Source organism: Salvia splendens, chromosome 15 (assembly GCF_004379255.2).
Source record: "Salvia splendens isolate huo1 chromosome 15, SspV2, whole genome shotgun sequence".
Classification (NCBI taxonomy): domain Eukaryota; kingdom Viridiplantae; phylum Streptophyta; class Magnoliopsida; order Lamiales; family Lamiaceae; genus Salvia; species Salvia splendens.
Genome location: NC_056046.1, coordinates 14906718 through 14931251, shown reverse-complemented (window position 1 = coordinate 14931251; position 24534 = coordinate 14906718). Strand labels below are relative to the sequence as shown.

General features: G+C 39.0%; 2 protein-coding genes across 5 annotated transcripts; one reads left to right on the top strand and one right to left on the bottom strand.

The window, feature by feature from the left end:
• Positions 1-5236: 5236 nt before the first annotated feature.
• LOC121769349 (probable E3 ubiquitin-protein ligase RHB1A) lies at positions 5237-8913 on the top strand. 4 transcript variants are annotated; one of them, XM_042166123.1, is made up of 5 exons: positions 5237-5379; positions 6358-6489; positions 7432-7855; positions 7942-8051; positions 8156-8913. In XM_042166123.1, the coding sequence occupies exons 2-5, from the start codon at positions 6421-6423 to the stop codon at positions 8186-8188; spliced, it is 636 nt and encodes a 211-aa protein (XP_042022057.1). In that variant the 5' UTR covers positions 5237-5379; positions 6358-6420; the 3' UTR covers positions 8189-8913. The 4 variants fall into 4 exon arrangements, with proteins under 4 accessions (XP_042022057.1, XP_042022058.1, XP_042022061.1 ...); XM_042166124.1 differs by having other exon boundaries at positions 5283-5411; XM_042166126.1 differs by lacking the exon at positions 5237-5379 and adding an exon at positions 5524-5619.
• A 1315-nt stretch (positions 8914-10228) lies between these two features.
• LOC121768832 (beta-adaptin-like protein C) lies at positions 10229-18333 on the bottom strand. Its single transcript, XM_042165399.1, has 15 exons — positions 18111-18333; positions 17461-17658; positions 15329-15442; positions 14908-15158; positions 14272-14407; positions 13667-13846; positions 13469-13561; positions 13101-13312; positions 12953-13016; positions 12692-12871; positions 12304-12396; positions 11402-11784; positions 11116-11305; positions 10827-11030; positions 10229-10739 (listed from the first exon to the last, which is right to left on the bottom strand). The coding sequence occupies exons 1-15, from the start codon at positions 18195-18197 to the stop codon at positions 10440-10442; spliced, it is 2685 nt and encodes an 894-aa protein (XP_042021333.1). The 5' UTR covers positions 18198-18333; the 3' UTR covers positions 10229-10439.
• Between the last annotated feature and the right edge of the window lie 6201 nt (positions 18334-24534).

The following is a 24534-nucleotide window of genomic DNA, read 5'->3' as shown; positions in this document are numbered from 1 at the left end:
GGTGCGTTTGAGAACATGGAATTGGAATTGGAGGCTATAATTCCAAGTTTTTCAATCCTATGATTTGAATTTCATAACAAAAGTGGAAAATTGGAATTCTAAATAGTCATAAAATTAGATAGCTTCACTATATACTCACTACACACATTTCACATATACTACACACATTTCACACACACTACACACACATTTCACATATTTGACACACTACACAAATTTCACATATTTTCCGCACTACACACATTTCCTGCATTGCACACACTACACAAATTCAAGAAATTTTATGAATTTTGTTCGTAGTATCCACCCGCAACGCATCCCGCGGGTGGCTCGTATCTCGTCCCGCCGTGATAAGACGGCAGTGAGACGCGTTGCAACGTCCGGTCTCGGTCTCGCCGAGGCGCCCGTCCCTCCGAGATGGATTGCGGGCTGTCTTGCCACGCGCTCGCGCGACGTGGCGCGCTCCGGCGCCATGCGTGACGCCCACTCGCCGGCCCGCGAGTGGGCTTCGTCACGCTGACGCAATAAATCATTTTTTTTTAAAATTGAATTTAATAAAAAAATAAATAAATACAAATCGAAAACGGCAATATTATCGTTTTTCAACCGTTTTCCTTTTTTTATTTTTTTAAAATTTTTTACTCTATAAATACTCATATTTCATCCTCATTTCACACAGAAATACACATCCATTCTTCCAAAATCATATTCATTTCCTCTCCAATTTTCATCTAACATCTCCGATTGTCATCACAAAATGTCCGACGACGACAACTATGGCGGTGGCGGCTCCGGCGGGTTTGACATCAACACATTTGGCGACTGGGGGACATGTACAATGTCTTGGGTGGTTCTGGCTCTGATTCGTCGACGTCGGGCACCCAGGGCTCATCGACGCTGGGCACCCAGGGCTCGTCGACGCCGGCGGGGTACCAACCACCCCATTTTGATGTTGATGCATGCGCTCGTCCCTCCGCCACGAGGAGTTCGCAGGGATTATCCCAAATTCGGGAGGATTATCCTGATGAACCCACTCCGGAAGGAGGACGAGGCGGTGTAAGCTCCAGAGCGGTGGAGGAAGAGGCGGTGGCGGCCGAGGAGGAGGAGGATGTAGGCCGGCATTCGTACAGCCACAAGGACATGATGGCTGTGTACAACGCCTGGATCACCGTCTCGTACGATCCCATCGTCGGGAATCAACAAACCCGGAAGTGCTTCTGGGAAAAGGTCACTGAGGCCTACAACCAGATTAAGCCGAAGGGGTCCCACCGCCGCACATTAAGGATGCTCCGCGCTCACTTTGACCGAGTCGACAGAGAGGTCAAAAAATTCGGCGGCATCTACAAGAACAAAGTGGCTCATTACCAAAGCGGAGCCACGGGAGTCGACATTCTGAGATCGGCTTTGCGAGTCTATTTCGAAGACACCGACAAAGAATTCAGACATGTCGATGTTTGGGAGGCCGTCAAAGACGAGGAAAGGTGGGCCGGCGGTGTTCGGTCCGGCTCAGGCTCGACCTCGAAGCCCACGAAGCACACGGCGGGTGGCCAATACTCGTCTAGTGGGGGCGGTTCGGGCAGCGCCGCACAAGAGGTTGCCTCGCAAGAGGTTGAGGGCACGGCAAACGATGGTGGGGGGGTCCTCCCGTGGGCGCTGTCGGCCGCAAGGGACCAAGGCGGCGAAGGCGGCTAGAGGGAGGAGGGGCCGAGGTGAATCAAGCCAGGCGGGCTCGGGCTCGAACACCCTATTGTCCATGTACTTGACCGCCACGATGGCGGACACTTCTCGCATGACGCCTCCACAATATCAAGCTCATCTTGCCGGAATTGAGTATATGTCAAGACAAATTGGTATTCCGCCTCCAGGTAGCTTGAGTGCACCGCCACCTCCTTCGGGGGATGATTCGCCAGCGGAGTAGTTTTTTTATAATTTCTATAAAATTGTATTTTAAATTATGTAATTTTTATTTTTTTAGGATTTTAATTATGTGTTTTTTTATTTTTTTGAATTTTAAGTTGTATTTTTATTTTATGTTGTACTTTTATTTTATTTAATGAAATGTGTTTTTATTAATTGAATTTGTTGGGAATAAAAATAAAAAATGAAATTGAATGAATAGTAAGTTAAGAGATGGTTAAGAGACAGATAAGAGATGGAGGGTGGCAGGTTATGTCTCTTAGTTAAGAGATGGAGTGAAAAGTACAGTGGGGCCATGAGTAGTTAAGGGATGAGACGGTTAAGAGACGGATAACAGACAGCGTTGCAGATTGCCTTAGATTTAAGGGCTCTGTTTCTCGTTCCTGAAAATGGCTCCTGCATTAGAGTGAGATCTTTCATTGTATTGTTCTCTCTTTCCATCTCACTTATTATAATATTATTTTACGACATATCGACATATGCTTATAATTTATTTACTATATTTTTTGTTTTTATATTTTGTTTCAACAAAGTGGAAGAATAAATTAAATTAATAAAATATTTTAAAATTTAATAATATAATTAACCATTTTTTATTGTGAAAAAAACACAACAAAACTAATATACAAGTGATAGAATATGGAGCAAGAATGATGTAGAGTTTTCCATGGAGAGTGAGGCCCTAATATGCAATAATGAAGCCCCTATGGGAAGAAATAGTATATGTAATCTACTAAACAAAAATATGCATAATATAGAACAAAATATTCATACTGCCCGCCCAAAACTTGATTATCAGAAAAACGATATGCATATTATAAAATAGAAATATGCATAATTTAAATCATAGTCTTGTACCTCTATCAACGATAAGCCAAGCTACCGAAAAAGTATATAATTTTATAGAGGTAGAAATCGTGAAACAACGGGAACCAGTTGTCTAGTGGTAGAATAGTACCCTGCCACAGTACAAACCCGGGTTCGATTCCCGGCTGGTACACGTTGTTGATTAGTGCTGTGATGATCTCTCCTGCGTGGTATTGGGTTACCCACTCTTTCACAATGTCTTGTGATGATTTCCAACGTATCTGAGCACTAATATTTTTATACTATCTCTTGACACGTCATAAGGACATCCCACTGCATAATAGCGGACAAGCACTAGGACATCCCGGTGGACAAGCACAATAATAAAAATTCGCAAATACGTAATTACGGAAGAAAGTGCAATAATAATTTCATTCAAAAAAATTAACATAGTACCATTAAAAAAATGATTCAAACAAAGTACATGTTAGTATGCCTTGAATCTATATAGTTTGCCGCTAGCCGAACGGGGTCTGGCTGGCGGAGTGCCCCCGGTCCGACGGTATGACATGTTTTTGTTTTAGGCCTTCATTTTCGACGATCATGTTGTGCATGATAATACATGCGTTAGTAGGTCTCTTGTTCGCGGTGCAAATGAAACGAAGTGCAACGAGCAGTACATATAGAGTTGAAAAAATAAATTGAAAATTGGGATGTCCGTCGGGACGTCAGAGTCACCACAATAGCGGACGAGACGACGGACATCCCGACGGACGTCCGCGCATGGCCACGGAAGACCCGCTCGCTGGTCGAACATCTGCCGGGACGTCCGCTATTGTGGATGCTCTTATGTTGTACTCCAAAAAAGGAATACGAATCTTTTATGGTAGGACGGATGGATACTAATTTATCACTATGTGCAAACGACTATTCCCATGTACTTAAATGTTTCAAATAATCAATTTTAACTAGTCTTTTGGCATAGTACATAATCACGTAACAATTTGTTTTCTTGTACATTCGGAGTTATAAAATTTTGTTATGTGGATACGCGTTCATGTAGGTAGGAATATTAGTAAGTACTACTATATCATTATTAAGTAGAGAATATTTCCACCGGGAATCTCGTAGACATGCACCGCATGACTTTAAAGTAATCATAAATAACTCTGGTCTTCTTCAAAGAAAGAAAAATAAGAAAACTTTTCTTTCGAAGTTAGTTTGTACTCCATTAAATATATATTTATAATTGGATAAATGCATATTTATATCATACTTAATAAATTTTCAACTTTTTGGAATACGTCCAATTGGATATCCCTATTATTATTGTCAAAACAGAGTCAATATAATTTCATGCGAATTGAAAGAGATCTATAGGTTTCTTTAAAAAAAATTGAAATAAATTTAAATGAAGTTAACACAGACACATTTAGCAATTACCAAAATGATAGTCAAGTTGCGACAAGATTTGTGAGAAATTTGACAAAGCACAAAATGCTCAACTTTCGCAGCACTATTGTGCTCGATATTTTGATCCGATTGCAAATAAGAGAGAATTACAACGGAGAAAACTCTTTCTATTTCTCACTGAACACAAATTTATTACTAACATGTTATTTGCAAATCACCAAAATTACCAATCTTAAAGCCACAATCACACAAAATACTTCAGGGCATCCACAATCCTTGAACTCATGTGGTCTTGAGCACCACACACAAGTACAACCATTGTGCCCTAAGATATTGAAAACTATAATGTTCACTTAATTACCTATTATGTACAGTATCTTATTTTATTATAGTTAAAGCCTCAATTAACTAATTTATAAATATACACAAAATACTAGCATGTCTAAAATGTCATTAAAACAAGTTACATACTTACATGATTGATATAACTAATATAACTAAATAAGATATTAGTACATCATTGAAAAAAAATACAATTACTAAAAGAACATATCAAGCCATACTCATGCTCCACACATTTGGCCTATGTATCAGTTATAATCTTTTTCTTGGGGCAAAAATAAAAGAAGAAGAAAAACACATTTACTACAGACTGATTCGAGGCAAATAAAACATTTCTTTATATACACCAATTACTATTACTACTTAATATATCCGTCTATAAAAAAAGTTTATTTTTATTTTGGATTGTTTATAAAAATTAGTCTTTGCTCATTTATAGTAAGTTTTTTCCTCTAAGTGAATCTCTTTTTCCATTCACATTTTAACCACTCTTTGTAGAGCTTTCTCTTGCTATTAAAATTCAAGTCATTTATAATCAAGATTATTATTGATAGATGAAAGTAGTATTATCTTCTTCGTGAGGCAAAAATAAAAGAAGAATAAACATACGAGTATTAACTACAAACAGATACGTGGCAAAACTAAAAAGTTATCCCCCTTGTAAATTTATTTTTATAATGACGACCGTCAATCGCTACTGGTAAATACTGTAAAACATTTAAGTACTCATGAAACTATGAAATGAAAAGATGAATTACCACTAATTAACAGTATTAATAATCCATAAAAAAGTAGAATTGAATTTTCCAAAGTGAGGTTTCTCCTTTGGAGTCGAGTACAAATATATCTAGAGTCACCATCTCTGCTCTGCTTATTCAAATTCAACTCCACCATTAACAGGTAGTACATCCCACCCCCACCCCCGGTCCGAGGTAGGTATCTCGTGTAAACAGGCGATTGGATGTGTACCTACACGCGGCGTATATGTATCTCTATGTGTATATGTGTTCGCTTTTGCTGCGTCAATTTACCTTTCAACACCGATTTGATTACCTTTTCAACTTTCGTTATTGATTGCGTATGCTGATGCTAGCAACGAATTCAAGATGAGCTCGCTCGCTCGCAATCTTAGATGATTCTGTTTGTGCTATTTTCATTTTTAAAATTATCTTATTCTGTTTGGGGAGATTTGGAATTTTCCTTTTGATTTGATTAGTGTATTCGTTTGATGTGATCCTTTATGAGGATTGAGGAGTTATCCGTGTATGTTTGGCAGGAGCATTCAATGATTGGCGCTGGTGAATAGTAGGAAGTATAATCTGACAACTTTTTACCTAGCTGTACTTATTTTGTTGGTGCAATTGAGCTAGTATGCTACCTTGTGGAATCTATTTCGTTGATTGTATATCTAATGATAGTGATCATAAGCAAAACTTCCTAAGAATTTATCGGAGTAGGTTGTTGGGGCAGAATGCTGTATTGGTTGTTTGTTTCTTTGCTGAGGAGATGGTAAGAGATGGATGATCAGTCAGGTTAAGCTAATTAACCAGTTATTGAAAGGGAGAGCGTTTTACTTTTACTGTAATTAAAAATCTAAATCATATGTATGTCTATGAGACAAAAGTATGGATGATGAATTAGTTGAATGCAACCACTCTATATGCTAAGTTTTCTTTAGTGGAGTTATTAATTCAAACTGATGCCTGTTTCCATGTTAAGCCTTCTGAATTTTTATATATCTCCAAAATTGTGTGGCAAATTAACAGGAGCACTTCCTGTGATTTTTCGTACTGTATATCGTTTTCAGTTATTGCTGTTCTATAATTAGGGCTATTTACTTATTCTCACAAACCTATGTTGTTGTGTTTTTTTGTGCAGAGATTAAAGCAATGATCAGAATACCAGGGTCTTCAGGTGGATGAAAAAGATAATTTTACAGAGATGGGAGGTTGCTGCTGTTGCTGTGCGTCTGATGTAAATGAGCGTAATAGGTCACCTCCATTTTTTCATGTAAGTGCTATTCCATCCCCCATCTGGGCTTCAGCTCTAGTTGATAGATTATCCCGATCCCCGGCTTTGTTTCTTACCTTAGTTCTGGTCTAGACTGTTCTGGGCATGCTATCGTAGGGGAATGTTCATTATAAGCCAGCGAAGGATTTTCATATCTTCTAGCAGAAATAAAAGATGAGTAATTATTTGCTAAAGCTAAGAGTACTAGCTAATGCTAAATAAAACCTCCAATATGCAGGATTTATTGAAATCTTAACTCTTGCTAACACAACCTTTAGTGAAATCCATGTTGCCTGTTGATTTGTGGTGAGCTTTTAGTTCCAATTGTCGCTGCTTATGCATCTAGGATCGTGACTTCATGAATCGAGTTTTTTAAAGCAACATCATTGATACAGCTGTACCACAGGAACTGGGAAATCATAAGAACCAAAACTTTGGGAGGCAACAATTGTTGCAGACGTTTTTACCTTCCCTCATCATCTTTATTTTTCATTTCAATATGTTGAACTCATCTAATTTGCTTTCATATTACTTGAATTTGAACAAACAGGACTATTTATCTGATCATAATCTTGGTATTGAACTCCAAAGACTAGAAGAAATCACATTAGACAATATATGACCTGAATGATAAGTTTTCTTAGGCGTTTACTATTCAAGTTTGATAGCTTTTGTGACTGATTTTATTTTCGTAATTAGGATAACTCCAATCCTACCCCTTGCAATTGGATAAATCAAACATATTAGCTCAAATTACAGAAACTGTCAATGCCTTAGGATATCCTAAAGTTCTAATCCATCTTAGTAGAAATGGGTTAGCCAAAACTATCTTATCACTCTTAAGGCAAAGAAATAACTTATCTGTTGTTCATTTGATATAAGTATCACTTCTGAGGATGCTAACATTATTTAGTTCTCTTGTATTGATGTCATTGCATGAAGCATCCAGTGTCTGAAGAGCATGAACCCTTATCATCGCATAACGAAATCTCTGCCTTCTCTACTGGGCTATTGGTTGATACAAATCTAGACACGTCAGTTCCAGACACTTACCGACCACCTCCTGCGCCTATACCTTATGAAACATATATAGGCCGCCCATCTACACCCTCCAGAAATCAAGAAGAATCTGGACATGAAACCGAAGTGGCTTTGGGCATCACTAATGTAGTGCGTGTAGAAGACATAAACCATGGAAGCCCATTGGAAACTAAGGTGAAGAAACAACCTGATAATGAAGAGAAGGATGTTGACCTAGAAGCATCAAAATTAATGGAAGATGAAAGTTCAGATGAGCTTAAAAAGTCCAGCAAAGTTCTTGATGCACCTATAGTAGATGAGGATGATTGTCCAATTTGTCTTGAAGGTGCTGACTATCTACATGCTTACATTTTATTATATGATAACCCTTTCTTGTTATTCAAAATCAGGACTTTTTTATGCTTACTGCAGAATATGTTGAAGACAACCCAAAGATCCTCACAAAATGTGATCATCATTTCCATCTTGCTTGTATACTTGAATGGATGGAAAGAAGTGATATCTGTCCTGTGTGTGATCAGGTTGGAATTGTCTGCATATTTTGACTCATCAAACATATTGTTGCGGTTTCAATAGAATATATTGCTACTTACAAGATACTGAATATTTGCTTCTGTGGATGCAGGAAATGGTTATCAGTCCTGCTGCAGGAGTTTAGTTGCTGTACATACTGTATTACGTTTTACCTACTGTGTGATAATAGACAATGAATGAACCTGCTCAGTCTGTTTGGCACATCCTTAGCTTGTAGTTTGCTCATTTTGTCTTGTGAAACGTCTGTAAATTTGATTCACTTTGGACCGTGAGAGGATCTGAGGACTCGAGGAAAAGGGCAAAGGAAAAGGAATGGGGGGTTGCTCAAGAATTTTAAGTTGAAAGGTTTCGGGCAAAGTAGCCGGTAAAATTTTTGATACTCTTGCGCATATACTGCAAGGAAGTGAAGAATATATTTGGTACTACTTGACTATTTACTGGAAGAGAAGAAGCGTTTTCATATCCATTGCCTTTAACATTACTATTGCTATTGGTGCAATGGCTTACTAATCCTGCTGCATCTACTACCCATGGTTGTTTCGTCTTTAGCAGGTTGGTATCCTACACTCTGATCATTGTCCGTATCCTGCGTTGAAACTTCGATCCCCCTTTTCACAAACAATCATCCAGGGTTGTCGTGGTGAAGGTTTTGTGTTCTAGTTAGATGTAAACAACATGATTGCATGGATTCATTTGTACAGAAGATACATATTTTGGACTGCAATCTCATACCTAATTAGTTTGTTGAGTCCTTGCAACACCAGCTGTTTTTTGGTTGGATCAGACAAAAGATGTCTTGAAATTCTTTCGATGTTTTGTGAAATTTTCAAATCCTGGGGGAGTTGTCTATATGGTTTGCATGTGTTATTTTTGGAACAGAGTATCCATGTTGATAACTAGACAATGGTTGTTTTCAAATTTTGTGAGCGTCTCTCTCGCTGTTATGTGTCATGAAACATTTTCATTTTTAGAGTTGCGATTCACTCATACCAGTAGCTCCTTATCAATTAAGCTATACTTGTTGATATTTTATGGAATTTATCTAAACCTTATCTAAAAAATTAAGTTATGATAATTAAGTTGTAGATAAGAAAAGGTTTTGTATTATAGGAGTTAGGTATGACGTAGTAATAATTATAGAAAATAATAATGTGTGGGAATGATGGTATGAGTGGGAGACTTTGGAGTATAGAAAGATGTCATAAATGATTAGGCAAGGCACGAATAACTATGTGTTTGCAGTCATGAAATTGGGTGGGCCTGTTTGCTTCTCCTCTTATTTCACAATAGGATGAAATGTAGCCTTTTGAAAATTTTCTGCTTTTTCTGTGTCGATTTTCTCCTCTTAAAACTCGTGTCATCGTATTGCCTCTCTTGATATAAGGACAAAACAACTAACTGTTGTGGTTGAGCAATTAATGGTGGAACTTTTTCTACTTTCTTAGTCATGTCATGACTCATGAGTAAGGGGTGGTGGGCCTAAATGGTTTTGATTTTTAACAAACTCGGAGGGAAGCCAATCAAGCGGCACACAGTTGAACAAATTTCGTTATTTTCCGGATGATGTTAACATCTGATGTTGGCTTCGAATTATTGAATATTTTTGCAATGATTAATATAGTGTTTTTCCTCTATTTTAAGAAGAAACTGGCAGCGTAAGTTCACATGTATAGCAATAGCATCAATTAAAGAAAACGAGTCGCAACATAGTTTGCAGTGCGAAGCTGTAGTGACCTTGAGATCACGGGTTCAAATCCCTCAACCTACTGAGAGACTTTTGGCCTTAATCCGTAAATCCGGTCGAGCAGAATTAGTCGGATTCCGCCAAAGGCGAATTCGGCACACCTGTGATGTTCCCCCTAGAAAAAGAAGCATCTGTAATCTACAATTCTAGTAACTATATTCTTTTCCGTTACTTGTCCTAAGAAAGGAATTTCATAATTTTGTCTATAAATTCTAAGTTCATCCACTTCTTTACTCTGAATATTAAATTTTATCCAGTGATTGCCATTAAACCTAGGACTAAACTAGTTGTTCAAAGAAAATAGATAGAAAACAAAGTCTTTTTTCACATCAAGTTTCAAACTCAAATCAATATTTAAAGAAATATTCATACATAATAGGAAAAGGCAAAATAAATCTGAGAGCCACTACAATCTATGCATACAGAAATATCGAATGCAAGAATCAAATACATATCACTATTGAGTTATTCGGTCCTTGATTGATAGCAGAAAGATTACAGTAGATGACCAATGAAAATGCGTTTCGATCACATTGATTGCAGATTTATGAAAATCAACAAAACCTATATCAAAAACGAAAACTGCAACAGATCCCCCCGGGAATCAAGAGAAATGGACCGAGACGACCTGCTAACTTTTGAGGAGGCTCTCCATTGCTTCGAAGAAAAGAGGAGCCATTTCCAGACCTGTTGTTTTTATTGCACATTTGAGGCCAGGGACGCCAACGGCTGCTGTAAGTTCAATCAGGAAAGGGATTCCTCTAGGAATCTTGGCCGAGAGATACAACACGTCCTGATTTGAGTGCTTGCGCTTGGCGATGAAGAACATGTTGGATGCAGCCAGCTGGTCTAATGTTGCTTCAACGCTAGTCATCACGAATGTTGGGAAGTCCTTGGAGATCTCATTTGAATCAGGTAAAGATTTCCATGTCTATGTAAATTGGCAGGAGAAAAGGTGAGTTCCCACAGTAAGTACTAATCTTGGTATTGAATGCTACAGACGGCTAGAATATCATACCTCAAGGAATGAGGATCGCTCCATTCTTCCATCTTCTGAAAATAATACAGACAACGGAATTTTGTCATTGAAATACCAGACAGGTTGCTGATTATTTTTCACAGCAACCTGCAGAAGTGAGCTTGGTGGACCGGGAGATACGTTCTGGAATAAAACCATAGGCAAAAGAGTGCTTGCAGACGTCCCAGGTTGTATTGGTGGAACCTGATTGAAATGCAATATTAGCTCATGGAAAGTGTAGAGGAGATCTAACATATGAACGCAGAATGCAAAACAGCATTACAATTACCTGCAGAGGTCCACCCGCTGCAAGACCAAATGTGTTCTTGTTGAACTGGATCATAAACCCATCAAGTGGAACCTGAGAATTGTTCTCGAGTAACATGCTGTAGAATACCTGGCCATCTCTCCTTATCAGCTGAGCATTTATTTGTAGGCCTTGACCAGTAGCTGCAGGTAACACAACTGGCAAGGAGGGCCTACAATGAAAGGTATAATTCTATGAAACAGCTCTTCAATCATGTCTTAACATGAAATTTAATCATAACAAACTGACTGAAATATAATAGCCATACCCAGCTGGGGTCGTGGGATCAGCTGATACAATGGCACTGCTATTATCCATGCCCATCAGGTCAAGCAAATCAGGTACAGGTGCAGGAGTAGCCTGTGATCTTCCAGCAGAGGATTGCGCATTACTTGTGGTTTGTGGTGGCGATGCACCTGTAGCTGCTGCATGAGCATGAGATTCGGAATAGCCTCCTTCACCATCATGGTACTCCTCTTCTTCTGTTTTCTGAATGGTTTTCACACGAGTCACAAATGCATCTGGTGGCTTGTGGTAGACGGAGGACAATGTGGCGATGTTGGCAAGAAGCTCATCCAGGAGAGAGGGGTCAAGTTGATTAGAGTCATCACTGATCACAGGCTTTTCAGCTAAGACAACATCCTTTGCTGCCTGAAAAGTCAAAGGAAAAGTTTACTTGCGCAAGCAGAGAAATCTCAATCACTACTTTACACATAACTCTATCCCATGCCTAGATGCAGATCTAATACAAAGAGGCAGACAATACAGACTAAAGAAGTGCCATACAAACATACATTAGCTAAAAGGGCTACACCACATTACAAAGGAAATGCAAGAACTGGGCACAGAAACTTCAAATGCAAAACAAAAAATGAAATAATGTTCAGAGAGGATCACAGCGTATTGTACGATTAAAATACAAGGTTCTGTGATTTCCATACTCCCAACCCCCAAACTCATTCCACTAATATCACAGGTGCACCATGCACATGTTCACAGAATTTCTAATAGAGTAGTACTTCTTTTCTACCTTTAGATTACTAGAGGTAAAAATTGATATGCAAACTATAATAAAAAAAAATCATTTTCCACTAATGAGTACATGAGAGTGGAATCATGGTCAACAAAGGACAAACTGGCTTCAGAACTAAAGAAAAATCACTTGCATACCTCTGGATCAGTCGAGAGGAGTCGCCAATATATATATGCACGATCTCTAAGATCTGGGTTATCAGTCTCGACAGTTGCATTATTCAGAACAACCTATTAATGAGAACATAGCATTAGGTTAGTTCCAAACAAGCTTAGATAACAATTACAGCATATAAATTAGTCGCTCTTTTGATCCTGACTTCTACAAATTTTTATTCAACATTCAAAAAGATTCTTCTCATTATCTTTTCATACAATCAAACATCTGAAAAGAGGGAAGCGTTAAAGATATGTACGCTCAACTAGGGGCATGGGGTCCAGATGATCAGAAAAGTGGTGGATTAAGCATACACTATAGCAACCGGTTGAGGGTATGCATAAGATACAGGGGATCTACAAAACACACCTGTATCATCTGTTGTGGGCCTTCAGTAGGCTTCTTTAGGAAAAGTTTAACTGTTGCTGTTAGCAATTGCAACTGGACTTGTGGAGGTTCCTCCGGAAAAGTTTCCAAAAAGCTTTCCAAAAGCTCATCAGCATTATCAATTCTTTCAGCATATTCACCAATAATCCAGATCATTGATGCCTGCACAGATAGATATGTGTGATTACGCCTTAAAGAAAACATTAAGAAGCGATGCCAGAAGGCCCATGCCCTGTTAAGTACCTTTGCCTCTGGCTCATCCAAGGTGTCTAAGCTCTCGCAAAGTGTAGCAATTATGGACTCGTAGCTGAAGGAAGCAAAATTGTTTAAATCCGCACTCCATGAACAGGCATATTAATAACAAGATACAAGAAAAATGTAGTGTACTTACGTGTTTGGATATCTCCTAAATATATCTTTAATCACAATTATAGCTTCTTGAACAACATAGTTTACTTTGATCTTGATCAACTCAAGTAAGACACTGATACAACGCTCAGCTGCTCTCTCCAACTTGATGGCGCATCGTCCAATAGCACGGACAGCTTTTCTGACAAAATCTACATCTACTTCCGTAGCATATTCTTTGAACTCCAATAGGACCTGAAAGTGCACATAAGAAGAAAATTACGGAGGACTAACCATAACTCCAGTGGAGAGGGGAAAAGGCTAACAACCCCATTTTCATATACTGTCAATGATTCCAGTTTGTGCAATGATAGTATAATGAAGCAGGTAGTGGAACCAAAATCAACTTACTTGGTCAATATTCCTGTCAGAAGCAAGCTTTATCATAATTTCCAACTTCTCCATCTTTACATAAATTGGGTCATTGTATTTGCAAAAGAACACCTTTATGGGAAAGAAAGCAGGAATTGTGGGTTTACTTCCATGATCAAATAATCTATTTAGGAAAAGTGTAATTTTGTAGGAGTGAGGAAATATCATCTCAAATACCTTGATTTCATGGGCAAGAATAGTGGGACGCTTTTGCACAATAAGGTTTATATTACGCAATGCAACATACTGAATCTCTGGTTCAGCAGAAAGCAATGTCACAAGAGGTGGGGCCATTTTCTTGCATAGGTTTCTGACTACATCTGTGCTGGTGATCAGTTCCATTTGCAAAAGAATCATCTGCAATTATTATGTATTCCAAAAAAGTCAGTTATAATATACAAGAAGAAATAACTTCTAATACGATTATGTGAATTGTGAATAGAAACACTAAACAAGATAAAGAATGGGAAGGAAGGAGAAACACATCTTCATGACTCTTGTATCAAAGAAATTCCATACGACAATGTAAAAGAACCAACTTCCATTGCCCAATATTCACTGGCCATTATTATTGATAAGAGATTACAAAGGCAGGGAAAGCTAAAAAACAAAAGCAAACTTTGCATGTAGTTATTGAGGCATAACTCGCTCCACCAAAGAGGGGGTGTTGAAGAAACTTTTCTTGCGCATGGTGTAGGGAAAGAGAACTATCTTCCACCTCACTATAAGGTGTGAAGACTCCTCTGTCATTATACCTAGTATGAAGGAAGAAGAAATATAACCTTGACAGCTGAAAGAACAACAGCACAATTTGCATGCTGTAATCGAGGTGTAACTCGCTCCACTATATTTTCAGCTTCACGGGCATCCACTGCTTTATACTTGGAAAGAGCATCCAAAATGAAAACTTGACCCCACCTAAAGTTGATATCAAGAAAAGGCAAATTTAAGCAAACCCGGAAGTGGGAGTCTTATGACAGAAAATAGATAGAGAGTTATTAATTTAAAAAACAGTAGGTCATAGCACACTAGAGAGCATATTGCTCATAGCATGAGAAAAAGAAGGTCCATCACATGCATGGAGCAGTTCTATAGCCTATTATCCACCAGGTGTCACATATTAATGACTAATCCAATCTACAATTTATCACACAACTCAGTGACTGAAAGATGGACAGATTCAGCCTCACTAAAATGCAAAAGAATGGGTAGAAATTGAAAAAATAGCATTTATAACCTTACGATTATTAATAAGGGTGTTTCAAAATATCACAGAAAACTTGAGTCAATTAACATCTTCATATTAGGTCTTATTAAGTCAACATATGGGTAAGCATGCACAATACTGGTCATTTTTTATGCATAGTTAACATGTTTATCCTTCAAGTAAATGCAATAATTCATATTTAGCTCCGTACTCTGTGCATTCATTTAGAGCAGTGAGAAGCTTTGAAAGCGTGTGGCTGGTTATCTCAAAGATAGGTCTGCTGCTGTGCTCTTGAATCTCCGCAAGTGAAGCGACAGCATTTGCAACAACCATTGGGTTGTTGTCTGATATCAAATCCTTGAGAGCATCCAGAAAACCTCTATCCTCCACTAACTCAGCATTAATGTCATAAAGTTTAGCAACACATATAGCAGCTGTCTTCCTCACATATGGATCATCATCCTGTTACGAAGTAAAAACAGAAGAAGTCAACATCACTTAGTTTGCCGGTGATAATATTTACTTCCATAGCAAGTGTGCACACTTTTTCATAGTAACACTGTAAAAGACATTAAAATATGAATGCTCCTAGTTACAAAATAAGGCAGATGGTAGGAGGAATGTAATCTTACCTTGAGACAGCGCTGCAAAGGATCACAAAGATACTCTGTGATTTTATCAACGCGAATGCATCCCATTGTCCTCACAGCTAAAGCACGGATCAGAGGATTTGGGTCCTGAGAATCCTGTATTGACATATTCACTAGAAATTTTAGCCTTTACACAACCACTTCTCAATTGGTTCAAATAACGGTGCTGCTTTTGGTGATGGACAATGACATTTATGGTATAAGGTGAAGACAGGCTGGTTTACACACAGCTCGTGATATGATACGATTATTAGGCTGATAAAATCTGGCAGACATCTTGTCTCCTAGATGTATTTCTGTTTATTTTATTATAACATTTTTTCTGGAATTATTTTAGAAAAGAACAACAATTATCAATCCTCTTATATTTCAGCCATGCCGAATTTCATGATCCCCTATCTTGTGTGTATACTCATGATACTGAGGGGTTAACTTTTGATGATTCTGATGGATAAGCAAAGGTGTGCAACAGAAACACTTGAAAAGTGGAACACCTACATTTTAAAGTTGAGATTTACTAATTGTAATTCAAAAAATTCTACATCTTATCATTTTCATGGGAACTTGGTCAACAAATGTAAATTTCACATGATTGAGACAGATAGTAAAAGTGAATAGACATCAGAACTGCATGCAAGCTGGTTGCGCTCTAATTTATAACATTAAAGTGTAAATTCTGCTGGAAATGCAAGTCCTACAGAGTGTTCTGTGACTAACTCCACAAAAACCTATGGATAGTAAAAGTTTAATAAATACGAGAAACAAAAAAAGATCCAATCAAAAGGATTATCCGCACACCATATGCTAAATTGATAATAGAGAGATGAGACAGATTTCATCCTCAAAAGGAACTAGTCATTAAGAATTGTTAAGACTGGCCTAGATGGAAAAAGCTTAAATATAAATATTGACAGTAGTTTTAGAAACATAGACAGAAAATAAGGCTCAAATGAAATTCGGAAATGTGGGCCTTCAAAAAGGGTCACGTGGCAATCATGGTCACCAGTTTTAAACTAAAGTAGTGCATATGATGTCATTGTCTGGAGTGAATTTCAACTATAATCCAAATTAATTTTTTACCCTCATTGCAGCCAATGAAGTCAATTTTCTCTATCACGTCCATGGCATACAACACAGTAACCTGTTGCGTATGGCATGAATCAAATTTTTGTGGCCCAACTCATCTATCACTCTCTTAGAAAAGTAAAAGCTCGACTAACATAATGCCCTTGGTTCAAAAAAGCACAAAAGACTATATTAAGATGTTATCAACTAAGACGAATTGGAAAGCGGGCTCTGTAATTGGTGCACAATATTCATCATACTTCAATAAATTGTAGATTATAACAGACCTCTCACAATTTACATATAAAACAAGCTTCTATAAATGGGTTGAAAACTTGAAGAAAGCAATATTTCCATTCATTTTAACTGGCATGGTGTACAACCTTATTCACTGATTCAGAATATTCATAGTTATGATGTCGGGTACTAAAGGAGAGTCTCAACACCCCCCCCCCCCCCTCTCTCTCTAAGAAAATATGACACTAGTCAGTTAGTAAAACTGCTCTTCTTGATTCTTCTACGTGCATTTAACAGTGATTGCATAGCTCTTGTGTTATGACATGATATTGTGGTGAAATATCCTGGTCACGTGATTGCACGCCCACGTGACAATCATGGCCCCTAAGAAAGTCTGCCACTCTATCTGCTTGGTTCATAAGTATTTCTTTTCTGGAGTGTTTGAAGCAACTTCCACTCCTAAATCTACCCTCACAATAGTCATCAATTTTAGATATCTAATTATCAGGCAAGTCTCCAAATATGCGTACTTCACTTTCTAACATTCAGATAACATCCCATATCATGAGTTTTGACAAAAGAAACCACTTTGAGCCTCAATAAAGGGATTATTTATTAGTTTTTTGGCCTAAAAGAAACCACTTTCACTCCTTTTAGCATTTTGTATCAACTCCAGAAGCTGAAATTGTTTCAATGAACATATGCATCAAAACTGAAAGTGATGGGAGCCAAAAACTAACTTGAATAGCTGCTACATTTCTGGGGCAATACACTGTATAAAAGAAACATCGCTGCTCAGTATTGAATCTTACCTTCACAAATGTATTTACGGCGAGAATAGCAAGATCAGGCTGGCTCTTTGCGTAGTTGATGAGATACAAATACACAAGCTTTTTCAGCTCCAAATTTTCTGTTTGCATACAATTCACAACATCTGTAAAGAGTGAGGAAACATCCTTTCCTACTGTCATTGCGGCAATCACCTTCTTAACTGCATCCTTTCTCTTATCCTGCATCCAAATAAAAGTGATGTCAATCATCAGTGTCAATGGGGCTAAAAACTCACAGAAAGCTTGTTAGCATTGAATATGTAAAATCATATTCCGTATTATCAAACAAAACCCAAATTAATTGATTTCAACAGTAAGATGAATCAATAAAGTGCGAGACATAATTCACCCGGAAAATCACGCACATTTTCCCACACAGATCAGACACCAAAAATAAAATCCAAAACGGTATGGATCACAAATCAAACGGAAAATCTACTAGATCTAACTCTTCCGACACTAAATCCACGAAATTGTGTTCATACTATGAAATGACGGATCCATCGTCCTGCAGATACCGCAGATCAAAACACATAGTGCTAAAAATTGAATTGCAGGAAATCGAAGACAGGTGGTAATTAATTATCCTGTAGCTGCAGCAGGGTAGGGATGAAAAATGAAGAGATGATAACCTTGTACTGTGAATTGAGTTCTTCTTTGAGCTCGGGAATTTCACCCTTTTTGGTAGTGGAGAAATACTTGGAGTCGTGACCGCTCATCTCGACGAGTTAGCCAAGCTCTGCTTCCGGCGGTGAAGAAAGGTATAGTAGAAGAGGAGAGAGAGAGATGGCGATGAAAAGCCAAAGGGGGAAATGAGAGTTGAAGAATTCAGAATGGTTGGACAATGAACCGGGCTGCCTCGCTGTTTCCTCTTATTTCTATTTTTCATTTTCATGTAATTTTCAAAAGGTGTATTTCTTTCCTTTTGTCTCTCATTAAATATCCCATGTTGAATGATTTATGAAAAATATGTTAAAAAATTAAAATCATACTTTTATATATTAATTTTATCATACAGAAATGACTTAGGAAAACATGAGATTAACTTATAAAAATATTAAAAGCAAAATGCAATATTTAATGGCGACTACGAAAAGAAAAATATGTGACATTTATAAGACATTTTAAGTTTTTACAACTTCTAGTTGGTGACTTATGATTTTATTTTTAAACTGCTGCTTTGCACAAGAATTTAGAAATAAGGATTGACACCAATTGAAGAATTCATTCTCCTTTCTCTCCCTCAACTTAATGTGATCTAAATCAAAACATAGTGTATTTCTCTGTCCACTCCATACTCAATAAACTTATGGATCCCAAAAGCCCAAACATCCAATAATTTTGCTAGGCCCAGTCCGGCTTGGTCTGGGCTGCTGGGTTGGGCTTTCATTAAATTTTTTGTGTATGTATTTTAAAGAGATGCTAAATGTATTATATGTAATAATTTCAATTACTCACTTTGTATTAATATCATTTCTTATGTTCTTTATTTTATTTAAAAGTAAGTGTATAACTAAAAGAGGAACCAATATGATTAATTTTGTTAGTAGATGATGACATATGAGTAATTGAGTTGATGTTGCATTATTAAAACTACAAGTAATGAACTAGCTAATAAATTTAAAGAATACTATAATTATTATAAAATACTAAGGTTTGAATATGTAATATTCTTAAAGATAAACTTCATAACCATCTATTTTACATATTGGATAAAAAAAAGTAAGAAAAAAATTGGATGTAGTCAAGATTTAATATCGCATTCATGATTTAGTTGGAAACTTGTGTAGATATTAGACTATTACTGTTTGAGGCAATTCGAAGGCATCCAACAAATTGGAACGATATAGAAAAGATTAACATGTCTCACGCACAAGATGGCATGGATAAATAGACAACTATACTATTATTGATGATTAATCACCTAATTACATTTTTTTTAAAATACAAATTATATAAGGTGGGCCTTTGATGGGCCTGGGCCGGTCCTTGGCCTGTGCTGGGTTTCAGAAGGTTCTGGGCCTGGGCTTACAAAATGGCCCGATTGGAGCCCATCTCAACTAATGAGCCCTGTCCAGACCCGATTCGTTTCACTAGTGGGCTGGGCCGGCCCAGGCCCAACCCAGTTGACAACTTATGGTCAGCAAAAATCAGATTTTGGTTGTTTTCTTGTAATAGGTAACGCCCTCGCACTTTTTCGAACAATTGTCTTTTTAGCCATAGGTGACGTGTTTAAATATTGCTTCTTACTGTATTTTGCAATTTTAAAGGTTATCGCATTTTGTTCAATGAAGATTGGATGCTTTTACACTAAAGTTAACTTCCAAGTTTTTAGTTGTTTCACCTACTATATATGAAGTAAATTAACTAACTAAATATATAAATAATGAGATATTGAGAGCCTATAACTCACAACCACATCCAATTAAGGGTAGGTTGAAATCATGAAATGTGAGTTTGAAGCCAAAGTTGTATATATGGCTTTCTACAAAGTGGGATACGATATTTTTGGTGCTATTTTATAAGTATTTCTTTTTTATGCTCTTAATCTTTTTATTTGGTGCATGGACTCTGTAAAAATCATGGATTAAATATGCCCGGTCAATGGATTTTGACCAAATAATAAATGTGACGAGACATTTAATTTTGTGAAATTAAATGACATAGCGTCGATCTACATTTTACGTAGGTAAATGTAGTATATTCACTTTCTCAAATCCGATTTCCGGTGAGTGAGAAATAGTGGATTAAAGTTGGGCATAATTAGCTTTTAATTAAAGCTTGGAGATGGAGCTTAGGGAATAATTAACTAGTGTTAATTATCCCACATTGGAGGATTAACACATCTTTAATGTGTATAAATTAAGTGACTTTATGTTACTTAATAATTATAGTGGACCAAGATGGGTGAAAGAGCCCACACGCGCGCACACGCGCGCGCCGCCGCCGCCGCTTGCCCGCCCGAGCCCGAGCCCGTGCCCGTGCTCGTGCTCGCGCTCGCACTCGCGGGCCTCGGGCCCGAGCCCGATCTTGATCCCGATCTTGATCTTGATCTTGGACTTGGACTTGGATCTTGGCAATTGGTCTTTGGGCTTGGTGCTTGGCCCAAACTATTCTTTTTGGACCACCGCCGAGTCAGCAATCCAAGTGGCTTGACACGTCGTCAAGCGAGGCACAGTCACGGTTGCCACGTGACAAATCCACACGCTCCACACACGTCGTCAAGCGAGGCACAGTCACGGTTACGTTTTTGCCATGATGAGCCTTCAATGGCTGGTTGACCCTGCATGGTGGTTGGCCTATAAATAGGCTAGCCATACCACTGCATTAGTACACACACCTACAAGCATTCTCTGCATAAGCTCTCTCCCTCTCCCTGCATTGTCTTTCTGTCGAAGCTTTGCCCTCTCCTCCATCCCGTTCGCCGGAGCTCTGCTGATTGCGGTGCTGCATCAGAAGAGACGTAGCCGTTTTACCTTTGGGGACGACACGCCAAACCGAGAGCACTACCGGGGCGTATCTCGTCTTGCGGGAAGAGGCCTCCTCGACTCGGCTGTCATAGCATACTGGTTTAGTTGTTTCATTTTCGTTGTAACTTCAGTTCTTTTTTGTATTCCTTCTTTTGGGTTGTATTACGCCCGGTTTTGTTATCTTGTAATCCCAGAAACCAACAATCGCAAGACGAGATAACTTGCCTTTGAAGGAATTTGGACTTCTAAACTGAACTAAAACTTTCGAAATATTAAACACCTTTGCTGGAGATGTCTACCGACTCCAACACCGCCGCTGCCACCACCGCCGCCGCCATTCCCTCCACCATGGCGACCACTGGACCGGTCAACACTTCATCGGCTCCCTCGATGATGCCAACTCCCGGCTTCCCAGCTGCCTCATCCACCGTCCCTTGGGTTTGGGACAACCCCTTCGGGGCGTCCACTGGTTCCACCTTTGGTGGTTCGGTTGGTTCCACTTTTAGTGGTTCCTTCGGATCCTTTAATGGATCGAGTGTTGGTGCCTTCGGGCTCAATACTAGTGTTGGATCTTTCGGGATCAACACGAATGCTGGGGCCTTCGGGTCTCATGCGGGTGCTAGTCCCTTCGGGGCTGGTACGACCATGGCGGGCTCTATGCCCAACATGAATGGTGGGGGCTCTATGCCCAACCAAGTTGTTGGCTCCTTTGGGGGCAACGGAATTGGTTCCTTCCAAGGACCAACTGCGGCACCTTTGGCACCAAGAATGATGCCACCTGCCGAGAAACCACCCAAGTTTGGAGGATCAGACTTCAAGAGGTGGTATCAAAAGATGTTGTTCTATTTGACAACATTGGGCGTCGCCAACTTCCTCACGGAGAACGAACCGCCCGCGCCAAGCGACCAAGAGACTAGGCTCGAAGTCATGGCGGACTATGAAGCTTGGAGAAAAGGGGATTATCTATGTAAAAACTTTATTTTAAGTGCATTAGATGATAGCCTCTATAATGTATACTCCAATGTAACCACATCTAAACAAATGTGGGAAAGCCTAGAGAAGAAATATAGCATAGACAATGCTGCAGGGACTGAACAGGTTGTAGCATCCAAGTTTATGGACTACAAGATGGTCGACTCTCGACCCGTCATGGAGCAAGTCCAAGAGCTCCAAATGATCATCCACTCATTAGTGGCTGAAGGGATGACCTTGCCCGATAAATTCCTAAGGTGCACGATCATTGACAAGCTCCCTCCAAGTTGGAAGGACTTCAAGAGTTATCTCAAGCACAAGCGAAAGCAGATGACCCTTGAAGACTTGATCGTGAAGTTGCGCATTGAGGCCGACGTGCGCAAAAGTGATCAAAAGGCTAAGGTCTTCACCCCAAATGAAGCCAAACCCAACCTGTTGGAGCGGGGCGGTCCCTCTAACAAACGCCCTCGCCCAAACCGTCCAAATGACAAAGGGAAGGGAAAGCAGCCTTCAAGGAAGTTTGAAGGCGACTGCTACAAATGTGGCAAACCGGGCCACTTTGCCAAAGACTGCCGCAGCAAGAAGAAGAAGCCGGCAGCCCACGTCGTTGAGAAGGAGTTCAAGGACTGGGATGAGAACGACCTCATTGCAGTGGTCACTGAAGAGGTTAACCTTGTTGATAACAAGGGAGGCTGGTACATCGACACCGGCGCTACTGCTCATGTTTGCTCCGACAGGAGCAAGTTTGCCTCCTACACTGCTGTTGAAGGGAGGAAGATCAACATGGGGAATCAAGCATCGTCCGAAGTCCTCGGCGTTGGCAACGTGATTCTCATGATGACGTTTGGCCTAACTATCACTTTGAAGGATGTGCTGCATGTCCCGGACATCCGCAAGAACCTAGTGTCAGGATCAATACTAGTTAATAAAGGGTTTAAACTTGTATTTGAGTCCGATAGGTTTGTCTTGTATAAGTTTGGAAAATCCATCGGAAAAGGTTATGTAACCGATGGGCTTTTCAAGCTTAGTGTAGCAACTCGAAGTGTTGCAATGCCATTGGCTAATAATAATAAAGCATCTACTTCCTCTTACTTGACTGAGTGTTCAAATTTGTGGCATTGTAGATTGGGACATGTAAATTCAAAAGCCATTAAAAGATTAGTAAATTTAGATTTACTAAAGGCTAATGAATTGGATATCCAAGATAAATGTGAAATTTGTCTTGAAGCAAAAATGACTAAGTTGTCGTTTCACTCGGTTGAACGAAGCACAAAACCCCTTGAATTAATTCACACGGATGTATGTGATTTAAAGATGGTGCAAACTAGAGGTGGTAAAAAGTACTTTATCACTTTCATAGATGATTGCACAAGATATTGCTACATTTATCTTTTAAAAAGCAAAGATGAAGCAATAGAGGCGTTCAAAAATTATAAGAACGAAGTTGAGAATCAACTTGGTTGTAAAATCAAAATGATTCGAAGCGATAGAGGAGGCGAATATGTAGCCCCGTTTGAGGAGTTATGCAACGCAAGTGGTATAATTCATCAAACAACTGCTCCATATTCACCACAATCTAATGGTGTTGCAGAACGCAAGAATCGAACTCTAAAAGAGATGATGAATGCACTGCTACTCAGTTCAGGATGACCACATAACATGTGGGGGGAAGCTGTTTTGACAGCAAACTATATCTTGAATAAAATCCCTCTCAAAGGAAAAGATGTTACTCCTTATGAGTTGTGGAAGGGAAGGAAGCCATCCTACAAATACCTCAAAGTGTGGGGGTGTTTGGCAAAGGTGATGGTTCCTCCGCCCAAAGAAGTTACAATCGGACCTAAGACGGTTGATTGCATCTTCATTGGATATGCACTTAACAGTAGTGCATATCGATTTGTTGTTCACAAGTCTGAAATATCGACTATCACAGTAGGAACAACAATTGAGTCGAGGAATGCTGTATTTCTCGAAAATACCTTTCCATGCAAAGATAAGGAAAAGGTATCAACCAATTCTGAGACAAGAATTGAAGAAGCCACTAGTTCTAAACAAGTGGAAGAAGAAGCCACTAGTTCTAAATCAACAGATGCGGAACCTGAATCGCGCAAGCGTGCAAGGCCCGATCCAAAAGATACAGTACTAAGACGTGGTAATAGAGTCAGAACACCAAAAACTTTTGGTCCTGACTACATTGCTTTCATGTTGGATGAAGAACCAACATCGATAAAAGTAGCCTTTGCTGGCCCAGACGGGCTGCATTGGAGAGAAGCTGTTCAAAGCGAAATTGATTCAATTTTGCTAAACCACACATGGGTGTTGGTTGATTTGCCCGAAGGTGCTAAACCTTTAGGATGCAAATGGGTTCTTAAAAGAAAGTTTAAGGCCGATGGAACAGTTGATAAGTATAAAGCCCGATTAGTAGTAAAGGGTTTTAAACAAAAAGAAGGACATGACTTCTTCGATACCTATTCACCTGTAACAAGGATTACATCTATACGAGTGCTTCTCGCTATTGCTGCATTGCACAATCTTGAGATTCATCAAATGGATGTAAAGACCGCGTTTCTAAATGGTGAACTAGAAGATGAAATCTATATGGAACAACCCGAAGGGT

Coding starts and splice junctions, on each gene's coding strand:
- LOC121769349 (XM_042166123.1), top strand. CDS start 6,421: ATGGGAGGTTGCTGCTGTTGCTGTGCGTCTGATGTAAATGAGCGTAAT. Junction 6,490..7,431: donor GGTCACCTCCATTTTTTCAT/GTAAGTGCTATT, acceptor CATTGCATGAAG/CATCCAGTGTCTGAAGAGCA. Junction 8,052..8,155: donor TCTGTCCTGTGTGTGATCAG/GTTGGAATTGTC, acceptor CTGTGGATGCAG/GAAATGGTTATCAGTCCTGC.
- LOC121768832 (XM_042165399.1), bottom strand. CDS start 18,197: ATGAGCGGTCACGACTCCAAGTATTTCTCCACTACCAAAAAGGGTGAA. Junction 15,159..15,328: donor CTTTGCAGCGCTGTCTCAAG/GTAAGATTACAT, acceptor ACTTCGTAACAG/GATGATGATCCATATGTGAG. Junction 13,017..13,100: donor TTTAGGAGATATCCAAACAC/GTAAGTACACTA, acceptor TGCTTCCTTCAG/CTACGAGTCCATAATTGCTA.